Source organism: Melitaea cinxia, chromosome 2 (genome assembly GCF_905220565.1).
Source record: "Melitaea cinxia chromosome 2, ilMelCinx1.1, whole genome shotgun sequence".
Lineage (NCBI taxonomy): Eukaryota > Metazoa > Arthropoda > Insecta > Lepidoptera > Nymphalidae > Melitaea > Melitaea cinxia.
Genome location: NC_059395.1, coordinates 9,516,280 through 9,536,733, shown reverse-complemented (window position 1 = coordinate 9,536,733; position 20,454 = coordinate 9,516,280). Strand labels below are relative to the sequence as shown.

Genomic DNA, 20,454 nt, shown 5'->3' with positions numbered 1-20,454 from the left:
CGAACGAAATTTCAATGGAGTGAAATTTATAATATTAAATTTGTCAAGCAACGGATCCACATGTGTCTTTTTGCACTCGAGCAGTCAAAAATACTCGCCGAAAATCTGCGATCCCTTCTATGTGAATTGTTCCTTTATTGTCGAATAGCTAGACTCGGGAGGCGAGGCGGACGCACGGACTGAACCTTCGGGCTTCGGGCGGATGGAACGCCGAGCGGATCGATGGCAGGCGCGCGGGACGCTCCGCTCCCTCTGGGATGGGGCGCGGCGCCCGACTTTCGCCGAGCTATTTATAGCATTCAAGCCGCTGACCTATTTCGCTGCAGCGCCACCAAGGAAGGTCACGGATTCAGCCTGCTCTCTGTCGTCGCGGCGCCATTGTCTTTTCAACCGAGCTGCAGTGCTAATTAAAGTTGTTGACACTTTGCCGCTTTCTGTGTATAAAATGCTCATCCTATCCTTGCCTCACATTGATCGTGAAACTTACACGCTATATTCTCATTCAGTTTTTGCTTTGAAGTCTATTTATGTTGCAATCGAAAGTCGAGAACACGTGTCAAGTGGAATGTATTTCTTTAACCCTTTAACGCATATGGGACACATTTGTCCCCGTAAGTTTTTTCAGTTTCCTGCGATACGTATTAGTTTATATAAATTTAAAAGTGTGTATTTATAAATTTGAAAGTACGTTTAACGATATTTTAGCTGATAGCACTGAGCAAGATGGATTAGAAAAGAAATAAATAGGCGCGAAGTTGTGAGTTTCTCGTCGGCTGAAGTTATGTTTTAGATTTTAATTTTTGTAATATTTCTTCAGTTTTATGATGCTTTGTTTTTAATAATTCTATTCTTTGGTTAGTATTTTGCAAGTTTCATCAGTTTTTCTAATGTTTTCATTCCTAAATATGGTTTTTTTACGAAAAATCGAAAAGGGACACGGGTGTCCCAGTGTGCGTCAACGGAGCCTTTTGTCATATGTTTGACCACCCTCTAAATTTACTATATTTAAGTCATAATTCTTGTAAGTCAATGCAAATTTTGATTCAGAAGTTCGAAAACATGTCTACGAGAAGTACTAGGGAGTTTGCGTTAACGGAAAGTGAGATTTTGGAATATTTAGTAGCTGATAATAATGACGACGAGGATGGACTTTTTTTGGACGAAGAAGATCAACAATTTCTGGCGCAAGACATTGATGAAGGTCTTTCCAGCGTTGAGATTGAACCTAGCATTCCTCCGAGTGTTAGCGAAAACATACAGAATGAAGAGAAGCGATTGCAACAAGAAATTCCACAAACAAGCACAGAAGCTGTACCCTCCTTCAACTGGAGAAAAAACACCTATATACCGCATCAATTTCATGATCAAGAACGCTACAAATATGGTGAAGTTAATATTTTAGACAGTCTTACTAGTTCAAATTTCTCTCCTTTAAATATTTTCAATGCAGTTACAAATTTCGATCAATTAATTGACGACATTATTGTACCTGAATCGGAACAATACGCGTTGCAAAATGGAAGGTCTTTTACTCTCTCTAGTGCTGAGGCCAAGGCTTATCTCGGCTATCTTTATGAACTACGGAATGGGATATCATATTTTACCTTCTTTTCGCTCTTATTGGTCCACAGAGCCTGATGTAGGAGTTCCTTATATTGCAAACGTAATGCCATGTTCCCTAATTGCTGATTTTTCGTCTCGTCAGAGAAGTTTTCCATCTTCAGTAACCACAAATAAGCGGATAAGTCATACTCCAAACGAGAAACGCCTTCTCACTTTATGGTGAATGCAAATATAAGGAAGAGATGCGTCCAATGCGCCAAATTTCATGTTGAGAATCCAACAAACAATTAGTGTTCAACTTCTGAAAGAAATTGTTTTGCAGAATACCACTAAACCTTTTTTTGTTTAAGATTATAATTTTCAGTTGATATAATAAAAACATTAATTTATACTGTATTAGTGTTTTTTTTGCGAAATAACGATATGAAAACCGTGCGTGAAATTGGTACATTTTGCAACCGTTGACGCACACTGGGACACATATGTCCCAGCCTGAAAAACAGATGAAAAATAATAAACTATTATTTTTTTCATTATTTTATGTTTAATTAGCTCCTAATAAGTCGTTATGATTAGTAAACATTTTTGTTTCATTTCTCTAAACCTTATGTGCGTGAAAGGGTTAACGCGAGTCATCGACTCGATAATTTTTTTTTTATATATCTTTTTGTTTAAGAAAAATAAACGCATAAAATTGAATAAACAATGAAGTTAAGGCCCAATATGTATAATAAAATTGCAATTTCATAGTGACGTATAACGTGATAGCCGTGAAACGCGCTACGTTCACGTAGCGGGCACGTGTCACCACGTCTTACCTGCTTAGCGTGTTAATGCCACCATCCGCTATTCAATTTCGAGTCCCTCGTATTAACGTTATTAAGTTTATCATTTGCACACCCACTTAAAATAGTCAGTAGCTTAAAATATTACAAAGCTAATTACTTTAAAAAAGTTTTGAATATTACGTGCAGAACAAAAACCTCAGTGTTGAAGCATATGTTGACTTTAATAAAGAATTTATTGCAATATCCGCTATCGGAGAGTGATGAAACAGCACAATCATTAACGAGTAACATAAATTGTTCAAAACGATTTTCCTCAGCTAAGAATGTTAACATTCAATCATGCTCATAATTGAACGCGTTGAACCACACCGTACGGTGAATTATTGTGCCCAAAATAAAGGTCGTTTACAGCCGTCATAAAACGTTGCTCGTATTAGAATCTGGTTTTATTTCTACCTGTCATTTAAATGTCGCATGCCCGCGCTACTCGTTTATTTTATATTTATTTTAGTTATAATACTTTACCTTTCTTTCGGTTATGGATACTGTAGCGAAATAGTTATGTTGCAACATAAGGAAATGTTTCCAACTACCCCAAATCATTTCATGTCAATGCCGAAAATCTTGCACTTGGGATTTAAATAGATATACTCGTATGCCAGATTTAATAACTTTTTACAAATATTTTCTTATCTACAGTATACTTTAATAAACGTAATAGTTACATTTTTGACATACCTTGGAACTCCTTCCGAGCCGTACTGACGGAGGTGACGATGTTTGCAACGTGGCCCAACACTGTTGCAAATAGTAGCAAACCAAACAGAAGCTGCGCAATCACGAAGACATATTCCCCTTTACTTCGCGGTCGTGGCAGATCACCTGTGAATTTTGTTAAATTATCCTCATTTAAATAAAACTATTAATAACAATGAAGTTCAATATACTAAAGATAACAATGAATCCAATGAGAACAATGTATCAACTTTGTCAAGGACAATCTCTTCATATTCTTTTTATATGAAATTTCAAAACCATACGTTTAGTTTTTATAAATGCAGATATTCTAGGAAAAAAACAATCAAGTGATTTTGTAAACAAACAGAATTTTATACATCAAAAAGTCGTGACCAAAACATCAGCACGCCTGTCGGCTAAGTGTTTTCCGTTTTACCGCATCGCTATAAGCATAACTATTTAACTCGCAATAACACGCGGTTTCAGCATACAAATAGCGTTTACGTGGTCTATTGTTGGTCGAAAAAATGTTACTATGCATGACAATTGCATCGTGACATACGCAAGCCACTATTTTCAACTATCAATGAAGTGACATCACGAATGCGTACGTCAATGAAATAAATCGAAGTTGTTAAAATGCTTAACTCTTAGTATTATTGATAAAGATTGCCATTAAGATCATACCGAAACCCATCATTAATGTAAACAGACTTATATAATTTCAGCTTTCTTAATCCTTATAAGAATAATTTTCTAAAATAGATTAGTTGTACCTAATTATTATTAGTAAATTTAATTGGTTTTCATTATTTTTGAAGTAAAACTTCTTTAGGCACGCTTGACTTGGAAAGTAAGCTGGTGAATGCGTGATGAGGACGTTACGAAAAACGTGATCGGGTGAAGCGAACGGAGTAAAAGAGAGATGAGAGCACACGTTTTCTTTCTCTCTTTCTCTCATAGCCAGTTACGTTTCGTTTATCTAATAATATTGCCAAAGAAGTTTAACTTCAGTCGTGTGGTTTAAAGCATACTCATTATTTTCGTTGTCATTTTTAATTTATGTTGATTGTTACATCCTCGAATCCTGCACGAGGTATAGCAAAATGTACTAATTTGTAAGGTATATTTGGATGTTTGGATGTATATTCAAAATTTATTTATTGTAGTTACTTTAGTTGAAGATTATATACCTAAGAAAAACAAATTATTATCAGTCTACTATTGATTATAGTAGAGTTATTTTTTCCTTTCTAGTTTCTAGTATACGAATATTTTATTTCTATATACGTTTCTAAAAGCAGAGGTTATAAACATCGTCCCCAGTTGTTAGGCCGATTCTCAGCGAGCCTCCACTGAGCGAATCCGAGCGCCTACAACTTAAAAAACGGCGCTCATCAGACCTCACGACTTCCGTGACCAATACTAATAAGCAAGTTCCATATACCCGTTTGGTAGCATTGCAAAATTATATCCATAGATTTGTCTCTCCGATAAAGACGACGTCTAACTCGCCTTGACTTTCTATGAAGAAATTCATAAGGTTTGACCATTCAAGAAAACCAGTTCAGCCGAGGACTCCTCGAATCAGGGCCAATAAAGGGCAAGTGATTTCACCCCGCTGAGACATATATACACAAAAATAAAATCCCACAGCGTCGGACCACGTTCTAGCTTTACTGAGCAGTCACAGAACTGTCGATTTGTTGTCTAAATAATAAATTGGCTATGGTATTATAATGCATGATATTTAAAAAAAGGTATGGACATTTTAAGAGCCCATGGGTTTTACTTCAGTCTGTAATATCATCAGTAAAGAATATAGCCTCCCCCTCTCTTCTCGTGGGTATCGTTAGAGGCGACTAAGGGATAACACAGTTCCACTACCACCTTGGAACTTAAAAAGCCGACCAATGGTGAGATAACTAACTGCTGGCTTTGAAATATGCAAGCCGAAGACGGTTAGCATCATTTTCGGTGCGACAAAGCCAGCTCTGTGGTCACCAACCCAGTCGTGACTATGGGCAAAATATTTGAGTTCACGCCATTTTTGGCGTAAACTTGTAGAGGCCTATGTCTAGCAGTGGACTGTGAGAGGCTGAATTGTGCATAAGCCTCTTTTCCCATGTAGGAGAAGGATTAGAGCTTAATCCACCACGCTGTTTCAATGCTGGTTGGTGCAAATATTTCCTACTATAAGTAACGATCGCTATCAGGTGTACATGATAACAAACGGGATGGACGGCTTAACGTGCTCTCCGAGGCACGGTGGGGAGACCCACGAGGACTACAAAAACACCCAGACTACGGCAAACGTTTGTATGGCCAATACAAATGTTTGTCATGTGCGGGGATCGAACCCGCAACCGCCAGCGCAACAGTCACAAACCAGTACTTTAATTAGTACTACCTACTTCTCAATTTAGAGCTGGTTCAATACTAGCAAGTAATGTTTGGTATGTATTTTAATCTATAAAAGTAAATACAAGTGGTTAGTTAGCAAAGTCATTTGTTTTACGTCAATGCTATGAAATGAAAGAGGTAATCAAAATGTAGGTATAAATAAAATGCTTAGCCTTTTTGTTTCTTTTTTACATTTTTTATTGAGGTTTCTTAAAAAGTTAGATTAGCACAGAAAGCGCAAAATACTTTTTAAAAAACATAATAATGCTATTTGAAATTTAAGTTTTTTTAAGGGACATATTTTTTTGTGAATTTGATTAAATTCATCACATTTTGTCGTCTAATAAGAGATATCAAATGGGGTTTCGAAATAACACGTCGATGTAATTATAAAAACACGCTGGAACGATTTAATGGTTGTACCATTGGAACGCAGACCGTCCATACCGCGAACACCGCATTTTGGTCATTACTTTAGGGTGTGCCCCATTTGCAGTACACATTTGCCTGACATGCTGAATAATTTCTACGTCAGTGTTTACGTTATGTTTATTTTTTTGTATAAATAATGTTACTTAATTGTAATTTTAACGAAATTGTCTTTCATTTATTTGTATAAACGAATTTAAAAAAAAAAAGCTTACAAAGGGTCTGTTCAAAAATGTCAATGTCACGAAAAAGTTTGTCTGTTGCAATGCAATATTTAAAAGTCGTGTATTGATATCAATACATATAATAAAATTATAACGGGTCGCTGTCTGTACATTTAAGATATACTCGTATGAGAAAAACTATTATTGGGATCTATATCAACACAAATAGCACCCAAAAAAATGATTGACAGAATTTTTATCTGTTTGCCTCTTTGTCTGTGCGTTTGTACACGCTAATCTCAGAGACGGCTTATCCGATGTAGAACTGGGGGCACGGTAGTGCCCCCGCCAAAACGAGCCAAAAAAAAAACAAAAAGCACTACCTATCTTTTCTCGAAGCGCTTCGTCGTTTTTTTTTTTTTTTTTTGAACCCTCATAACTTGGGTTTCGATTATACCAGATAAACAAAATTCTCAGAATATGATCTCAATATTAGACTCATTAAACATATAAAGTTTCAATTGCATAGCTCTTATAATTTAGATTTTATTGATATCTAAAAAACCCCGATTTTTAACCGACTTCCAAAAAAGGAGGAGGTTCTCAATTCGACTGTATTTTTTTTTTTTTTTTTTTTTTTTTTTTTTTTTTTTTTTTTTTTTTTATGTATGTTACATCAGAACTTTTGACCGTGTGGACCGATTTCGACAAATTTTGTTTTAATCGAAAGGTGGTGTGTGCCAATTGGTCCCATTTAAATTTATTTGAGATCTAACAACTACTTTTCGAGTTATATCTAATAATGCGTTTTTACTTGACGCTTTTTTCGTCGACCTACGTTGTATTATACCGCATAACTTTCTACTGGATGTACCGATTTTGATAATTCTTTTTTTGTTGGAAAGGGGATATCCCTAGTTTGGTACCGTGATAAGGAAACCAGGATCTGATGATGGGATCCTAGAGAAATCGAGGGAAACTATCGAAAATCCGTAATAACTTTTTACTGGGTGTACCGATTTTGATAATTTTTGATTTAATCGAAAGCTGATGTTTATCTTGTGGTCACATATAAATTTTATCGAGATCTAATAAGTACTTTTTGAGTAATCTTTGATAACGCGTTGTTGTTTGACTATTTTATCGTCGATCTACGTTGTATTACTTGTCGATGTAATTGAAGTCGGTTTTTTTTTCGTTTGTGGGCAAACACAATTATGTCACTCACTGATGATCATCAAAATTCTTAGAGTACTTCCTGAAGCCCCAGAAAGCTGAAATTTGGTATGTAAGCTAGTATTAGTACACAAACAATAAAAAAAATTCTAAAACTTGGAACTTTTACCCCCCAACCCCTTAAACAAGGGGATGGAAATTTGTATGAGACTTCCGCAAATTTTGATGCTAGAGGTCTGAAAATTGATATAGGGACTCCTTGTTATTAATAATGTGTCGCAGGTAAAATGCAGCTATAATATTGTCATAAGCAACTTACAAAAAGAAGTGAAATCCCACCAAAAACATTTTCATGTAAAATGTTGCCAAGACGAGATGCCGAACGGCCAAGCCACATATTTTGACTAAGGTGTAGAGTTTGTGAAGTTAGGGCTTGTAGAGTTAGGGCGTGTAGAGTTAGAAGCTTGGCTCTACGTGAGATCTGATAGCTTTTTGACAGTGCGAGCCATATGATCTCGTCTTGGCAACATTTTACATGAAAATGTTTTTGGTGGGATTTGGTTTTTACTAAAATAGTGGCGAGCTTAGTTTAACATTTAGTGTTTGTTTCATGTCAATCGGTTGACAAATAAAAAAAATTACCAATTTAAAAAATTATTTTGAACATGTAAAGTCACTATTCCACGCGAACGAAGTCGCGAGCACAGCTAGTATGAATTATTTTGCTTTAATATACGAGTATGAAAAGAAATTTTTTACTTCATGCATAATTATTGAAAGAAAAGCCGTCTAGATAAAATGTGTTTTAATTACATATATACCTATCTATTAAAATGTTATTATCCTGTATTATGTTTCTTTAATTCTTTTCCATGAATCGTAGGATTGTTACCAAAAAAAATCATCTGGAGTTTGATTTTAACGACTTTCGTATAAGCTGTCTTTTAATCAATATTTTTTTATTTATATTTTTTACTTATCTGTATGTCATATAACTAATGTACTTACCTCATCATAATAACCCATGTATATTATCATTAAATATATTTATTTTCCTTATATTATATAGTAATTAACGATTTGATTAGATATGATTAACAAATAACCTACATCTTCAAAATCATTTTAGAACTTCAGAGATGGAAACGATTCCATACGTTCTTGGACTAAAATGTAATGAAATGAAAATGGTATCAATTAATGTATTTAGGCTTATTTATCCCTTGGTAAAAATTATCTATATTTTGGCCATCTGAGAGCGGAATTATTAGATGTTTTGTAAAAGTGAGGTTATGTTACAATGTCTAAAATAACCCGATCACTAAGTTCTTGCAGCACTAATGTTAATTATATTTAGTGATGAATGTTTGAAAACTCATTACAAATATCAATCACTTGAAACCATAAATAAATATCAGGAATGAACTCAGAACGTATCAGAAAAAACAGTAAACACGAAATGAGTGACGGGATATAGGAGGAGATGGCACGGTGGCCAGTGCAGAAAATGAACGGCTAGTATCAATGTCAGTCAGATGTCTATCTGTGTAGAGTATGTAATATAAACAATAAACAATAAATGTAATAGCATAGGTATATAATAATGTAATTGTAATGATAAGGCTTTATATATGTACTTAATAAGATGGGATTAGTAAAACATTAATTTAAAAAAAGGGAGAAAAATGGATAAAAAAAATTTTCAAGTACACAAAAAAGTGCCTAATAACAATAACATCAGTTAAGTGTACATTGTAAGTAGCAAATAAGTGTACATATGTTGTAGCTAGAAAATAAGTGTACATATATTTTAGTTAGCAAATAAGTGTAAATATAATAAAAATAATAACTATAAAAAAAATATGTAGAATAGTCTTGGTCGGTGGACTCGCGTCGATTTTTAACCGACTTCAAAAAGGAGGAGGTTACTCAATTCGACCCTATATATGTTTTTTTTATGTATGTTCGAGGATAACTCCGTCGTTTATGGACCGATTTCGAATATTTTTTTTTTTTGGAAAGGAGATATCCCTAGTTTGGTACCGTGATAAGGAAACCAGGTTCTGATGATGGGATCCGAAAGAAATCGAGGGAAACTCTTGAAAATCCGCATAACTTTTTACTGGATGTACCGATTTTGATGATTTTTAATTTAATCGAAAGCCGATGTTTATCATGTGGTCATATTTAAATTTTATCGAGATCTAATTACAACTTTTGGAGTAATCTTTGATAATGCGTATTTACTTGACATTTTTTTTGTCTACCTACGTGGTATTACTTGTCGATATAATTGAAGTCAGTTTTTCTTCGTTTGCCTGCAAACACAATTATTAGAAATTCTAAGGCTAGTTCATAAGTTTTCTAAAGTTGCAGTGAAGTGCCGATGCATAATTAAAATAAAATAAAAACATATGGAATAACAAAAGCACGGGCATTATAGCCCTGTGGATATATCATTTACATTAAAAAAAGTCAGATGTCCAAGCTGTCATTAAAAAATATGATTTATTTTAAATCGATACGAAATCGATAATCATTTTGGTTTCTCAGATATGAATTGATATTTTGACTATTAATGTAACTTTATTTAAATGCGCTTTATTGTTAACAACTTCAACCGTGTATCTAAATACTTTGAATTAGTTAATTAGTGCAAACTTTTTCTTTTTGAATTCTGTAATCGATTATAGTTAAATCGATACTCAATTATTTTGACGAAAACTATCTTTTTTCGTTTTTCTTCGCTTCCAGATTCTGAATTGAGCTCATATCTTATATGTTAAAATAAAAAAATATGTCCAATTTTTTAAACCATATTTCTACTTATTACATTTTATCCCAAAAGTGTGCCCCATCTCCTTTGTCATATTAATGGACATTTTTTTTAAAACGTCGTCTTCACAATCTTCATTTAGTATCGTTATAATGATGTTCATCGATATTTATTAGTTTGTGATTGATAAACTTTAACAAAACTAGTGCGAGAATTTCTATTTACGTTTTTTTTTTTTTTTTTTTTTTATTAAATTTAAAATATTACTTAAAAGACTTATTGGTAACTGTATTCAACTCACGGGTCAGCGTTCTACCGCAAGGCGGTTCGCTTGCGGATGTAGCGGTCACGTAGGTAAGCCGTGGAATATCTTGTAAAAATGTAAAAATCAAATCTGAATTCATTAAAAATCAATTAATTTACTTGTAATACCATATTTTACAAAATATGTTTATAAGTACGTACATATATCGTTATTATATGATATTATTTATCGTGAAAGGTTTGCGGAATCAATTCTATATAACCATAAAAAGTAATTTCCTGTTTACACGTAGTTCACGCCAACATTATTTTATGCGAATGAGGTAACTGACTTTAGGCAAAATTGTTTTTCTCGTTAAATATTTGACAGCTATTGAAAATCGAAAAAAATAACGGAGTTAAGAGGGCGAACGTCCTTTTAAAATATTATTCACGAAATGAGGTTTCGCTTGTACCTTCAAAAACAGGAGAGTTTGGCTTAATATTACGATAATTATTAAAAGTTTCAGGCACCTTGTACTGTATTGATTTGTATAAATTGCCTTTGTACGACTCATTGGCAGGCTACCAAAGGCCTATATGTAAGAGGTACAGTTTATAAAAAATTAAGAACAGTACTGAGAGTTAATTAGTACACCCACTTAGGACATTTTTTACATGTTTATATTTTCCTTTTTATGTAAATTTTTTTCTCTGTTAGTGTACAATAAAGAGTATTTGTATTGTATTGTATTAGGACCCGGTTTCCAGGACACCGTAGTACAGATTGGGAAGGTGTGGACTTAGAAATGTCAAACTCGTTTATTGGCTAAAACTGCTTACTGCCTCGACAAATACTGTCAATAACATTTATGTTATGTTATTTAATATGTACGATTTTATTTTTGTGTTACCCCACATTAGGAATTCTAAACATTTTCGAATATCATATCAAAAACTATTCTATTATTCTTATGTTATTTATTTTCGAAGTAAAACTTGTTTATGCACGCTTGACTTGAAGAGTAAGCTGGCGAATGCGTGACGAGAGCATTACGAAAAGTGTGATCGGGAGAGGCAAATGGAAGTTGAGAGGAAGATAGAAAGAGAGAGAGTTACGTTTTGTAAGTTTTACTTCAGTCGTGTGGTCTAAAGCACACTCGTTTCTTTTTTTTGAAATATAATAAAAATAAAAAAAAAATCGTATAAGTATACAATTGTATCTGTAAGTCTTCCTGTAGAGTAATTTACAATTATTTTTTAATAAAATAGATAAATACATTTAATAACATACTCAACACGGTTAGCAGTACCGTTATTCCTGTAGATACTTAGGCGAGGCAATAATTTGGAAAAAAAATTAATAGCACTATACTTGTACGCTATATAAAACATATGCACAATTTCAGTATTTTGCACATACAAATAAAATGAACATTTTGAATTTATGAGAGAACATTTCACTACTACAAGTTTGGTCTTATTTTAGTTAATAGTGCTACAAACAGACAACAAAGTTTGCATCACTTTAAAAAAAACATAGTAGATATTGTGTATGAAACCATCACGTGTGTTTACTGTTTATGTTTTGCGGAAATAAAATTCTTTAGTAACATATCAAACACATAAAAACAATTCAACATATTCTCTTTTAAGAACAGGCAGTCATTTTTTTTTCAATGTAACTAGATCGGCAAACAAGCGTACGGCTCACCTGATGATAAGTGATTACCGTAGCTTATAGACATCTGCAATATCAGAAGCATCGCAAGCGCGTTGCCGACCCCATCCCCAGTTCCCCCCAGGAGCTTTGGTCACCTTACTCACCAAGAGGAACACAACACTGAACACATAGAACGTGCCTTGTACTACCCACTGGTAGCATATACAAATGTAACTCTAACATAATTATGATGATTAATATGTAAGTTTGTAGAATTTATTTATTTATTCTTAATGTACACCGAAATACAGACACATATGAAGAAAGATACAATACAAGACGTCATGTCAAAGGCGATCTTATCGTTAAATAGCGATTTCTTCCAGATAACCTTTGGGTACTGGACACGATACAGTAGCAGCGGTTAAGATGTGCACAAATTGAGGAGTATAAATCAATTATAAATAGACAAAAACTACGATATGATAGACTTACCTAATTATTAAAAAAGAAGAAAAAACATGTATATAAATAAGTAAATATATAAATAAATAAATATTTTAGTATATAATATATAAAACACATATATACACACATACAACATACACATACATAATTACATTGAGACATACATATATTTACATAATAATATGCATAAAAAATAATTAGATACATAAAATATACATTAACAATAATTATTTATTAACAATAGTATATAAATATCATACAAATAAATGTTATTAACGATATGTAGATATAAAATGTTTTTTAACACGTCGTTTAAAAATATCGTAGAGTAGAGAAAAGATAGAAGATGTAAGTTGCGGCGTTCTCTTATTTTAAGCCAGTTAAGCTATTTAATTGTTAACTGTTACAAAATTTAAATATCTTATATTGAAAATCATCTAAAGCGTCTCAAATCCAACAAAAACGTAACCAACCTAAAGTTTGTTTTTAATTTATTGTACCTTTTAAAATAATAATGATTAAAAATGTAGCGCGTATTTTCGATATGCTGCATTTTTGAAAAAGTAACTAACTTGGAATAATCATCAATCAATACATATAATAAAAATGCAAATGTGATATAATTGTGCACGCTAATATCAGAAACGGATTATTCGATTTAGATGCCGTTTTCACTAATATATTGTGGTAAGCTTCATATAAAATTTAGTGTTTATTTCATGTCAATCGGTTCATAAACGAAAAATTGTGAATAAAAACACGTATATGCCCAAACGACGGTGTTTATAATCCAAAATAAAGCAAAAGATAAATCCAAAAATGCTGCCCAAAGTCACTATTCCACACGGACGAAGTCGTGGGCACAACTAGTAAACAATAAATATTTAAATTAATTTAAGCGCCATCTGTTTTTGGTGCTTTGAATATATGTCACATTATACGAAGCTTATGAGTATTATCATTTTATTAATACAATTCCTTAATCTCTTTAAGGATTGACAGACGGTATTTTAGCGAATAAAAAATATAACAACTGATAGTCTTTAGTTTGAATAATAAAAAGAAAATATTTACGGCAATGAAGCAAAAAAAGTCATGAATAAACATTACTGTGCAAAACAATTTTCGGCTTCGCTGAATGTTTACATTGCCATTAATTTGGAATAAAAAACGATGATAAAAGGTATAACAAAGACGATTCCTCTCAACTCGTTAAATTTTTGTTAAGATGTTGTTAAAATTTAAATTACTATTGGATGTTGGATTATTTTTACTCCAAAAACACAATTAATTTTGTTATTTATCTCGTTTTCATTAGGTTTGGTGTTAGTAGACATTATAAATTTATTATTATTACATTATTCGTTTTTTATACAACCAGACTATGAAGTACTTACGCAGATGTTGAAAACGTAACGAAAATCCATGTATTGATTGAAATTGGATATAAAGTCTTTTACATCGATAAGGGTTGCAATCACATAATTTACAAATTATAGGTAGTTGTGCAATAGTAATCATTGCCTTTTATAACTTATATTCCCTCCAAACAAATTCCCTTTCACAAAACAGTCACAAACAAGTCACTTTTTAACATTTATATATCCATAAACAAAATTGATTATTTCATCCTTCAAATTCAATTACAATGTATAGTTGTTTGTCTATATTTGGTCCGCAATATTACAAAGATCCACCACAAATACATAAACTCATAATACCCAATACCATAATCTAACATTTGCAAACTTTGCGTGGAGGGATCCCGCATATTATTGAAGTTATTATGAACTCCACTTTATAGGAGTGGACGTTATTATGGTATCTTATTTCGTAACGAACATTTCGGCGGTTGGCCTTTATATTCAAATAGTTTAAAACAAATGTTTAAAGTTTACCGTGTTTACATTACATGGAATGTTACACAATATAAAAATTCGTATACCTATTATTATAACGAAACAGTATAATTAAATTTTATAAAATGGATATAATATACTCTATGCATTTGCTTTGAAATTGTAATTAATAAATTGTGTATAATAATTAAAATTACAAACAAATTATTATAAAATATCACATTTTTTTAAATAAAAATCATAATGTAATTGTTTTATGATAAACAAATTAAAGGTTGGATTTTAAATACAACTAGTTGTGCCTCGCCTTCACACACGTAAAGAGGAAAGAATAACCTATAGCCTTCCTTGGTAAATGAAATAAAGATGAATGAATAAAAACAAAAACAATTTTTCATTTCGAAGCAGTAGTTCCTGAGATTAGCGCATTGATACAAACAAATAAACAAACTGTTCAGCTTTATAATCTAATATATAAAATTCACGTGTCGCGGTGTTTGTAGTTAAACTCCTCCGAAGCGGCTTGACCGATTCTCATGAAATTTTGTGTGCATATAGGGTAGGTCTGAGAATCGAACAATCGGTTGAGAAGCTTTAATATAACATATATGGCAAAACAACGTTTGCCGGGTCAGCTAGTATTAGTATAAATACCATTCTTTACGGTGGTATTTGATGTATATTTAAATTAGCTTCATAGTTTAGAATGTCTAGTTAGATCATACACGTAATAATAATTTAAAAAACACTCTATGTAATATATAATATATCAAAGTAGTACGTCTATAAAAAAAAAATCAAATTTAAAAAAATGTCAATGGATTTTTTTTTCACGTGGAACATGATCTTTAAAACGTACAGAAGACCTCATTTGAAGGAACACAGTTAAGAGTTGGAAACCCTATAAATATAATATTTCCATACTGTCCTATACTTTGCAGGTGTGTGTATATGACTACTGCACCACTTTTGTAAAACGTAGCGAAAGCCTGTGCAAAAAATAACTCTTTAAAGATAAGATCACAATTTTTAGCTTTATACTCAATCTATATTCAAGTTATTATCTGTATTTTAACCTTATTCACCACTTTCAGCCATCACGCTGTTGCGGATTAGAGTGCCATATTCCTATTAAGAGTAATGACTGTTGCCAGGTAGGCCTAATGGCTGTACAGGCTCTCTTAGGCACAGGACATCCACTAAAAGAAACACCCAGACGAGAAACAGAGAAATAGGTATGAAAAATATATAAATAAATAGCTATTTAATAGTAATTTTTAAAATGTTATTATAAGCTAATTTTACTTCAAATGGTTTTATTTCTCAAATTGATATCAAATTGAATAAAAAACCTTGGAAAGATGAAAACAGTACAATATTTTTCGCAATTACATTTTCTTTTTCAGATAAACAACAAAGACGCGCCCTGAGGCAACAGCCGACTGCCACGTCTTTTGGTGTCGCTACCATAGTAACACTGATTGTATCTGTTTTTCGCATATGGACTGAGATAAAAAAACAGCAGCAATCTATCAATTTGCTTCCATTTTTTGTACATTATTAGTTAGTTTAGCGGCCACAAATGCTTGAAATTACACCATTCATTGCCACAGCGCTCGTTAACTAATTATATATTTATTTTGAACTATCTATGTAATTAATGATATTGGTTTGAATCCATATAAAAGTCATCGGAATATCCCACGCTAGATTCAATTTAGGAATGAAACTATTTTGTGGCTAGATCTTATACTGGATTTTAATTGTTCTTTTTAAACCGTAATGCTCATGCCTTTGAAAATAGTGTATGCCATCAATAAAATTCCTACATTCACTTAGCTCTCCATAACAAACTTCCACCTAACAATCGGCATTAATAGAAAAGAGATGAGCTCTCATGTTATACGCAAGAAATACAATTAAAAATTGGAGCTGCGGAAATGCACAGTACCCACCTTTCCTTTTTTGTCACGGTTGTTTTATTTTTCACCCTGAAGTCGAAACTGCGAATCCACATGGCTAATATAATAATGCTAGTATTATTTCCACTATTCCTATGTATGTGATTATTTCAATAATTAGTTATGAATGGAAATAATTTGCATGATTCTACTGTTCAAAATGAATGTAATCTTTAAATTAATATATTTGTCGAAAATAAGTTTTGTAAATTAAATAAACAATTAAAATAACGCCATGCATTGGATTTTCAGAATACTTTGTGTAATAATGAATTACAAAGATCGTATTAGGAATGAAAAAAAATCTTTTGTCATTCACTTGATAACTGGCACAAAATTTTTCAATTTTAACATTTTAATTGGCAAGACAGATTCTCAAACTGTGTAAAAAATAGTGATAAAAATAATTGTGTTAGCTCAAAATCTCAAAAAGTAGTTATCACATCTCAATAAAATTTATATGTGCCCACATGACAAACATCAGCTTTCGATTAAATTAAAAATGATTAAAATCGGTAGTCCCAGTAAAAAGTTATTACGGATTTTCAAGAGTTTCCCTCGATTTCTCTAGGATCCCACCATCAGATCCTGGTTTCCTTATCATGGCAATAAACTAGGGATATTTTCTTTCAACAAAAAAAAAAATTATCAAAATCGGTACACCCAGTAAAAAGTTATTGCGGATTTTCAAGAGTTTTCCTCGATTTCTCTGGGATCCCATCATCAGATCCTGGTTTCCTTATCATGAAACTAAACTAAGGATATCTTTTTTCCAACAAAAAAAGAATTATCAAAATCGGTACATCCAGTAGAAAGTTATGCGGTATAATACAACGTAGGTCGACGAAAAAAGCGTCAAGTAAAAATGCATTATTAGATATAACTCGAAAAGTAGTTGACACACACCACCTTTCGATTAAAAAAAATTGTCACACGTCAAAAGTTCTGATGTAACATACATTAAAAAAAAATACAGTCGAATTGAGAACCTCCTTCTTTTTTGGAAGTCGGTTAACAAGCGTCGATCGGTTACAGTCGATGTTTTAAGCACCTGTATATTTGCAAAAATACGTATACATTTAATACAATGAATGTAACAGGATACAAACAGGCTACAAATGCTACAATACAGACGAAATCGATCAACCCTGTTATCCGGCCGACGCTGATATAATGGGACCACAGCGAAACGATATCTCGAACAAGATTTCTTTCACTAAATTCGGAACCATAATTTAACATCAACGTATTGGATAAACCGAAATAAAAATTCCTTAACCTCGACGTTAAAGGATTATTTTATATTGCCTCTGTATGTTTTTATATCCTTATAAAAATCATGTCACATATCATTTATAAAATCTTTATTTTTTCAAACCATTCAAAGGTACCTCAACATTATTTTATTCCCTTGTATCTATCTAATGTTCCTATATTACTCTAAGTTAAAAAAAAATCTCAGCAAAAATAGTTTAAAAAATACATGTGAAACTCAAAAGATAGCCACCGATACGACTACATAGTGTTAGCTCAACACATTGGATACTTTATACTCGGGGATATAAATTGATTATGGAGGATAGCGTAAAATACTGTAAGCTTGGTTTTCCAATCTTCTTTATAAATTGTTACTTTGATAGTATCCCTAATAATTTAAATACAGAAAACTTTTCTAAAATATTTTTTTATTTTAAAATGAAAGTAATGTACTACCTCATTTTTTTCATTTTTATGTAACACTAAATTTATCACAGTTATTTTTAATAAACAGTAATAGTATTCCAGACGATACTCGCTATTGTTGAAATGTACATTGAATGGTCTGAAATTTTTAAATCTTCAAAAGTATTTTAGATACACTTACTGCTTTACTTTGTGAAGGAATTGTAACAGTTAACAAACTTTGCGCTAAGTATTTATTGAAAACAAAGAAATGAAGAGAGCATAAGAAGCAGACACTGAGTATTTAATTTCACACCGCTATTGTTTTAAAAAGTCTCGTGCAAACTGACTCTCAGAAAGTTGCAATTTTCCTTATCCCTCGATATAAAGTAGAGGTGTTTTCTCTTTAATATTTTCTCTTCGTTCTGAAAATCGAATTAGCAGACCGGAAGTCTACCTACACTTTAACGATTTTCACGAGAAAGTAATTGGAAGAAAAATGTTTAAAAGCTATGATTCGAGATAAAAAGTATTCCGATTATTATTATTATTATTATTATTATTATTACTCAAACGAGTATGTAGTAGAAAAAAAAGACCAGTCTAGATGAATGAAAAATGGGAAATACATTTATTTAATTTATATGAAATACAAAAATCTCTTCCACTGAAAAAAATATATTAACTGAAATATGCATTTTAAGAGAGCTTAAATAAATAAAAAAGTATATCATAATTAAATAACAGGAAGACTCAGTGGAAAAAATGCTCACACTATTTTATTAAGAGTGATATTATTTTTTAATTTCAAGTGCGTTTTGACCCTGCCGACCCTGTCCAGCAGCTTTCCATCTTACACAGTAACACAAAACAACTTGGGAGCAATGTTATTTAGCTGTGTTCGTATCCTGTGTGTGTGACCTAAGATTAGATGTTTGTTACTTAATAGACTAAAATAACTGAAATTCTTTTTTTTTTTCTTCATATTAATAGTTATTTCACTGTGACAGATTTTATCTGGCGAAGTTTCTGCTGTCTGGATGGCTCACTGAATAGTTGATGTTCAATAATTCATTTAGTTCAAATAATTTAATTTCTCTTGTTCGAGAACTCGACAGGCATCGAGTTATTTTTTTTCCTGTGTTTCTATATATAATTTGACATGGTATAACTTGAGCTAGGACTACAGCTCATGGAGGCCACCCCGCCATTTTGCCGGGACCCCATCTCGCCAAACCCAGGCGGACGACTGCTCACACGTGGTGATTTTTTAGCCAGTAGGAGTCTGACTGCCCTCGCGCCGGAGGGTATCCATGGTGGATTTTCCACACGTAAAAAAGAAAGGACTACATCTCGCATTTGATGGATGGTGGCATGGTTGGATGAAATATTGTCACAACTCTAAAAAAAATGTGTGACATTATCTTACGCCTGCCAGCTGTTCTTTAATTCTAATCGTAATTCCTTCAGTCAGCGAGGTACTTATAGCTCCTGAGGTACTGAAAACCCATACTGATTTTAGACGTCAAATCATAATAAAGATATTAGTAATATAGCGTATACTTGCGTACAAATTATAGTAAGCGTTATAATGACACCAGGAAATGGCAGAGGTGTTTGAACGTCTAGCCTCATTTCGTTTAACGGCTGTCATTTGAATTTCGCATTTGCGTACGTCTTCTTATTGTTGTCGAGGTTACACGAGCAATAACAATATATACGCTCGTTATATCAGACTCATGTACTTTTGATATACATTGGAAATGAGGCGTAATATATCCTTTTAACAATTGTCTTTAATTTATATGCTTTCCTCTCAATATTCCTTAATGAACGTTTACACTAAAGTTAATATTTATTTCGTAAATTAAAGTCTTGCAATCGTCACATTTTTGTCATTGTATGTAAGTCAAACATATTTATTTATTTAACAAAATATTATGAATGCTTTTAGTTTACCGCAAAGTAAAAAAAGAAAGTTTAAGTTGTCAGCAGAATGTTTTTTTTTTTTTGCTAAAGTAGTTTTAATAGTTATCTAAATTTGTACTAGCTGGTAATTATTATTTTAAAATAATAAATATTTTTATTTAAATCTATTGTTATTACTTTTGTGAGCTGATAGCAAGGAAGCAATTGTAAAAAAGTTAAGTAATACCCTACTCTTAACTTTTTTTAATATTTAGTCGAGTACAGTTAAAGTGATATATTAATTGTTCTGAATTTGTTAATCAATTAGTGCAATTTATGGCATTATTGGTATTGATTAAGTTGTTTTAATACATTAGAGTAATTTGTAATTAATAAAAAAAATTAAAAACAGTATCGCGAAAAAACGAGAAACCTGATAAATGCTGACCGAGAATTCTCGTGCCTAGAGAAACAAAGAAAACCTAGGTTGTACCCATGGTTTCGTATGCGATTACCATTCTTATATACATTTATACATATGTAATAGCAGCTTAAAATGTAGCATACTCAAAGGTTGTTTGACGTACTGAGGTTATAGTATCGGATTACTGGACAGTATTAAAATATAAGTTTTGTTAAAATATCATAGGGAA

At 32.2% G+C, this 20,454-nt stretch overlaps 1 protein-coding gene across 1 annotated transcript in view; it reads right to left on the bottom strand.

Moving 5' to 3' along the window:
- The window catches only part of LOC123660334 (cyclic nucleotide-gated cation channel alpha-3), a 53,945-nt gene that overhangs the window by 15,799 nt on the left and 17,692 nt on the right, over positions 1-20,454 (bottom strand). The window contains exon 5 of the mRNA XM_045595438.1: positions 3,090-3,233. Within this exon, the coding sequence (XP_045451394.1) occupies positions 3,090-3,233 (144 nt within the window). The remainder of the gene's footprint in view (positions 1-3,089; positions 3,234-20,454) is intronic.